Source organism: Chrysochloris asiatica, unplaced genomic scaffold, assembly GCF_000296735.1.
Source record: "Chrysochloris asiatica unplaced genomic scaffold, ChrAsi1.0 scaffold00105, whole genome shotgun sequence".
NCBI lineage: Eukaryota > Metazoa > Chordata > Mammalia > Afrosoricida > Chrysochloridae > Chrysochloris > Chrysochloris asiatica.
Window position 1 is genome coordinate 1,128,799 of NW_006408623.1, and position 6,690 is coordinate 1,135,488.

The 6,690-nt window shown below is 47.6% G+C and overlaps 1 protein-coding gene across 1 annotated transcript in view; it reads right to left on the reverse strand.

The window, feature by feature from the left end:
- Window positions 1-1,326: 1,326 nt before the first annotated feature.
- The window catches only part of CPXM2 (carboxypeptidase X (M14 family), member 2), a 135,026-nt gene continuing 129,662 nt past the window's right edge, over window positions 1,327-6,690 (reverse strand). The window contains exons 14-15 of the mRNA XM_006867463.1: window positions 2,617-2,866; window positions 1,327-1,414 (exon numbers count right to left, since the gene is read on the reverse strand). Of these exons, the coding sequence (XP_006867525.1) occupies window positions 1,327-1,414; window positions 2,617-2,866 (338 nt within the window). The remainder of the gene's footprint in view (window positions 1,415-2,616; window positions 2,867-6,690) is intronic.

The window sequence follows — 6,690 nt, forward strand, 5'->3', positions numbered from 1 at the left end:
GAAAGATGAGGCTTTCTGCTCTTGTAAAGATTTACAGCCTCGGAAACCCTGTACCGGGTCGCTATGAGTCAGAACCGACTCCATGGCATACAGGCAGCCAGCAGAAACAATTAATAAAATGGATTAATGGACCAGTGACCATCAGTCTCCGTGATCCTGAGACCAGAAGAACTAGATGGTGCCCTGCTACCTCTACCAACAGCTCTGAAATGGATCCCAGTAGAGAAGGTCATGGGAAGAGTTGAAGAAGATATGCAACAAAAATCAAAATCATATCGTAGACCAGACTTACTGGTCAGATAGAATCTGGTGGAACTCCATGACTATGGTCCTTGGTCACCCTTCACATCTGGACCTGAGCTCACCCCCCGTGGCTCGATTTTCAGCCAAACAACAGATAGGTATATAGAGGGGACAACCACACTAGTGAGGTACGCACACCATGGCCTGCTCACTCATTTGAGATCAGAAGGGCAGCATTTACCTAAGGACAAAATTCACAAGGGTGGGGAAAGTGGGAAGAATGGAAACAGGAAACACCGGGAGCGAGTAGGAGAACTGATGTTACACGGAGGGGGCTGCAGTCACTGAGATAAAATGAAGTGTGTGATTTGGTGAATGGAAACACCGATGGTCTGCTCTGTAAACCTTCAGTCAAATCACAATAAAATACTTACAAACATTTTTTAAAACAGAGAACTGCGTGGTCTAATGTGTGGCCTCCAGCTTCATGCTGAAACCCAAACTTTCATTAAAATGACATGATAGTAGAAATTCTGTTCCTAAGCTGCACTCCGCACATTTCACGTGCTCAGTGGGTGCATGTGACTAGTGGCTACTGAACTGGAGAGCATAGAAAGTTCCCATTGCCTTAGAAAGTTCTACTGGCCTGCACTGGTGGACAGCAGGGTTCCAAATACTATATTGTGGCCTGCAGGCCAAATCCAGCCACCACCTGCTTCTACAAATAAAGTCTCATTGGAGCAGAGACATGTTCCTTCACTGGCATATTGTCTATGTTGGCTTTTGGAGTCCTTAGTCACCGTGCAGCTGTTAACCAAAAAGTTGGAGGTTTAAGTCCAGCTGAAGATGTCTCTGGCGATCAACTTAAAAACAAAACACCTTCCACTGAAAATCCCATGGAGTATACATGAGGTTGCTGTGAGTCCGAGTCCACAGATTTGGTTTGGGTTATGTCTGTGTTTGCAGTGACAGAGCTGAGTAATTGCAGTGTCTCAGCCAAACACTAGATGTTTACTTTCTGACTTTTCCAAGGAGATGTTACCAAAGCCCTACTGAGCCTGTCAGAGTTCCAGGAAGGAGGATCTATTCTCTAAAGCCCGTCTCTGGCCCCTCCAGGAGCCACTTGTGGGTCACAACATCAAGCCGGCATTCGTCGTAGCACATGCCTCCCCTGGAAGGAAGCAGAGAACACAGGCTTCGGACCCAGGGCACCTTCTCTATCGCCGGCCAGTGGACTCAGAGGGAGGTGTGGGCTGTAAGTCTACCCACACGAATCACACACTACACGAATCACACATCACGAGGCTCTTCCATTTGCTTTATTATTATTTTATTTTCATTCTTCCTGGGCTGGTCAGACAGCAACATCAATACAAAGTGAGACATAACTGATTTCTTAATAGGAATTCAATAACCCTGCCCAAACTGATGGTCCACAGGTATTTCTAATAACCTTTCATCAAATGTAGCCGAACTTGGAAGGTCTGACAATCCGCACATCAAAAATACCTCTAGGCTGGCGTGAGAAGGATAAAACCTTGAACAGTTAGGGGCGGGTCGGCCAACCTCTTTTGGGTGTTTTCTAAGCACTCCAGCAGGCCAGAGAGGGGAGCAGGCTGCGTGATGTGGTCACTTGGGAAGACTGGCACCTCTGGCTCTTGAGACCCAGGGAGCTCTGGGTGACTGGCCCAGTGTGAAGGGGAGGGTCCCCTGTGAACGGAGCATGCAGTCACCAGGCTCCACGCCTGCCTGAAGTTCAGCAACCCACCTGAAAAATCCCAACTTCTTCATGCCCCCCCCCACCCCCCCATCCCTCATGCACACCACCATTCGTTAAAAGGGAAACAGAACTGACTCGGGACACACACTTGCTGACGTCCCTGTTACCAACAGACCAGACAGCAGAGCATGCGAACAGGGTGGCATGGCCAAGGGCCAGAGAGAGGGACTTTTTTCAATTGCCCATGAACATCGTTAGTGGTGGCATTTGGGACAGCAGGACCCTAGGACACTGGGATTTTTGCTGAGCACACAGAGGGGACACCCCAATTTCTCTCCCTGCATAGGCAGGAGGCCCCAGTGAGCAAAATCTGGCTCTCTCCTAGTCCGAGGGGCTGCTGAATTCTGTCACTTCCACAAGCTTTGCTGCCGCTCTACCCAAATTATATGGATCCAGGAACAAAGAACAGAAAACACCCTCAGTTTTCAGCCCTACCCTGGAGAATAGTCTTGCCAGGCACACCTCCTCCCAGGCACTTCCTGGATTACAGAGCAAACAAGAGTGAGCTATGGAGATAGCATGGAGCTAAGACCTGACCAGGTTGGGTTTGTATTTGCACAGCCAGACTGCGTCCCAAGTGTAGGCCAGCTCACCAGCGCTGTCTCCTCTTGCGTCCCCGGAGTTTCAGCCGTCTGGCTGGCAGGCTGACTGGCTGCTTGCCAAACTTCTCCATGATCTCGCGGATCCTGGCCAGGTTGGTTTTGCTGAGTGTGAAGTCGCAGCGAGTGGCTCCCATGTCGTAGCCCACCATGCAGTTCTTGGTGGACGCAGTGAAGCCTTCGGCCCTGGCTGTGACCACGTACTCGCCTGGGTTCAGGAGGCGCCAGTAATCCCCGTCGCTGGCTGTGAAAAGAAAACGGGCCGAGAGAGTAAGTTCAAAGCATTGTCTTCTAACACAGACACCAAGCAGCAGCCCCATTCCAAGACAAGCCTGCCAGCCAGCGAGACTTGGAGAGACACAGTGTGCAATTGAAGCACCTGCAGTCGCAAATACTTAAGACCTGTGGGGAGCTGAGAGAGTGTCTTCTTTGGGAGCTACTGTGATGGTTTGAACAGGAAGAAGAACTGGGGTGCAGGCTCCCCACATTGTTAATGCACAGGAACAGAGATGAGGAAACGGTCAGGGTCAGTAACAATCCTCCCCCTTGGTGACAGCATAAGTTATTCATTCTGAAACCTGAACCCCAAACATTATGCCTTGACCACAAACACCATCCTGGAAAGCCATTGCTGCTTGGCTTCGTGGCTCCCTTTTACAAACTGGAAATGCAGGATCATCCTTTCTAACAGGGTGGGTCTCTGATTCTGAGAGAAGGAGCTGGATGAGAGCCCAAAGCCTGTGGGAGGGGGCCTGGTGTTCCCACACCTCATTCCACAGAGAGATGCACTGCAGGAAGATACACACCTGGCTTCTGAAAGGCAAAGAGGGGCCTATAATTCACCTGACAAACACTTACCTAGAGCTGCGGCTGAGTCCCTGCCTCCCGCAACTGCTGACATGGTTAATAGCAAGCAATAACATGGCGACCCACAGTACAAGGCACTACCTCCTTGTCCTGCTCTGTCCTGGGTTCTCACTGGCTGGTTGTTTGGAAGTACTTCGGTAGGTCTTTCTTCTCAGTCCATCTTTGTTTGGAAACTCCACTGAAAGCTGTTCAACATCATGGGCTGCGTTGAACAGGTACTGAAGCCAGGTGGCCCACATGGAAGGCAACGATTCTACCATGGAGACACCACTGCCTCCATTTTTTCCTGTCTCTGCCTCTGTATTCAGCTGAAAGTTCCTTAGGATCCCGTGCCCTAATCTTCAGCATGGAACAAACAGTGTGTCTCACATAATAGGTCCTCAGTTAACACTGGTTAAGTTGAATGGGATCCGAGAAATTAGTTGATATGTAACCAAATAGGATGAGAAGTGGAACATACTAAGTTCAACTAATATGGGTGCTTTCTCCCCGAAACATTACAGAGAGTTAAGACCAAACAGTCCTCCACTTGCCAAAGGCTGCTCTGATGACTGGTCTCTAGGGTAGACACTCTCAGGGGGAGCTCCGGCCTCAGGGCACACTGAGATCAGGGAAGGGCAGGCCAGGTCCTTCCCAAGGGAGTACTCAGTGAGCAGAGAAGGAATGAAAGAAATCCTCAACCAATGGCCACTCAGAGTACATCAGATCCAAAATGGGTCATCAGAAGCCACTGTGATTTTCCCTTCTCCCCACTCCCCACCCAGATATAGAAAGCCCTCGGCTATGGATGAATTGTGTCCCATCAGACTAATCATTGGAATCCTAACCCCTTACCCCTGTGGATGTAACCCATTTGGGAACAGGGTTTTCTTTGTTGTTGGTGAGGCCATTTCAGTGTAGGGTGTGTCTTAAACCTAGGAAATTTTGAAATCTCAAAAGAGCAGAATAGACACACAGTTGTCCTTGGTAGATGCCTTCTAGCTGGTTCTGACTCTTAGTGATCTTGTGTACAACAGAACAAAACACCGCCTGTCCCTGTGCCGTGTATGTTAGAGTCTGTTGCTACAGCCACTGTGCCAATCCATTTTGTTGAAGGTCTTCCTCTGTTCACTACCAAGGTCTCTACCAAGCATGATGTCCTTCTTTAGGGGCTGGTCCCTTCTGATAACATGTTCAAAGCGTGTATAAAAAGTCTTTCCATCCTGGCTTCTAAGAAGCATTCTGGCTGTACTTTTTCTAAGACAGATTTCATACATTCTTCTGGAAGTCCATGGTATATTCAATATTCTTCTTCAACACCATAATTCAAAGGCATCAATTCTACTTCTCTTCCTTACTCATTATCCCGCTTTCACATGTATTTTGTCGTTGTTAAGTGCCATCGAGCTGGTTCCAACTCACAGCAACACTTGTATAGGGTTTCCAAGGAGCGACTGATGTGTTTGAACTGCTGACTTCACAGTCAGCAGTACAGTGCTTACCCTATAGTGCCACACCAGGACTTGTTGTTAAGTGCCACCACGTCGGTTCCAACTCATAGTGACCCTGGTTTCCAAGGATTAGCTGGTGAGTTTGAACCACCAACCTCATGGTCCAGTGCTTATCCTACAGCGCCACACCAGGACTGTTGTTGTTGTTGTTGTTAAGTGCCATCAGGACTAGGAGACCATTAAAAATACCATGGCTTGGGTCAGGAGCACCTTAGTTCTCAAAATGGAATCTTCGCTTTGTAACTCTTTGAACAGCAGATTTACCCAATGCAATACGTCATTTGATTGCTTAACTGCTGCTTCTATGTTTGTTGATTGTGGATCCAAGTAAAATGAAATCCTTGACAACTTCAATCTTTTCTGTATTTATCATGATGTTGCTTACTGGTCCAGTTGTATGGATTTTTGTTTTCTTTATGTTCAGGTGTAATCCACACTGCTTTCTGGGTCACCCGGAAATAGCTGACTAATAATTGAAAGCTTAACAGTTTGCATCAGCCAGGGACTCTCTCTGCAAACTAGAAGTTTCCATTTCGGGATGCTGAGTCTCTTAGGTGCTGGCAAGATGCTCTGCTCTACAGTTGTCCCAATTTATCCTGACAGTCTTCTCTCTCTCCCACCCCTGACCTTCCATCTACATTATGAAACATTGGGGTGCTGTGTGAGTCACTGTCCAGCTAAGCAATGGACTGGCCTTTGAAGGTAAGTGTTTCAGTGGAGTGCGGCAGGAGGCAGACGTATAGTGAGCATCCCGGGACACTGGTGGACAAAAGGGGCAGCCGAGTTCTGTTGTCAGATTAGAACAGTAGTGGGAACTCGGAGCCTGGTGCTAAGCCAACTCACTTACACGTGTTCACAAAGCCTTCTCACTAGCTCCCCTCCCTGTGGAATTCTACTTCATATTTCCATTTATTTTATGCAAAATCCCTTCTGACATAAAACTTGTCATATCACATGAGCTTCAGGCAGAAATCGAGACAAATGGGAGCTTATGTTGAGCTCCGGAAGATACTGGAACACATAAAATAAAGAACCAAGCATAAAGTATGGAATCCATTTGTCATCAGAATACACTGGGAAATTATTTATAACGACAAAATCAAGAAAGAGAGAAATGCATTTGCCATTAGCTCATCAAAAATGTCTTCTTGATTCCAGGGGCTGGAGATGCAAGGCCCATTAGGCAAAGTTTTCTCATCTCCACTTAAGGGCCCCTGGGGCCTTTTTATCTTCCACTCAGTTTAGAAACCCATGGCTTCGCATATTGCAAATAAAGCACAAAATAGTCCGAGGAATGTTCCAGGCTCTTTCATGAATCTCTTTATTTTCAAGTAGCTCAGAAGCAATATTGATGATACCAGTTCTATGAAGAACTGTCCATCCATAAAGGTCATCAGCACCCAGTAAGTAGTCTCTGGTCCACTACAGTTGTGCAATCCACATTGATTGAATAAGTGAATGAGTAAATGAATGAGTGAGTGAATGGGTGGGTGGGTGGATGGATGGATGGAGAAATGGATGAGTGAGTGAATAGATGGATGAATGGATGGAGGAATTGATGGGTGGGTGTATGGATGGATGAATGGGTGGCTAGGTAGATGGATGGATGGATTGAAGAATGGATGGGTGGGTGTATGGATGGATGAATGGATGGGTAGGTGGATGAATGGATGGGCGGGTGGATGAATGGGTGGGTGGATGGATGGATGGA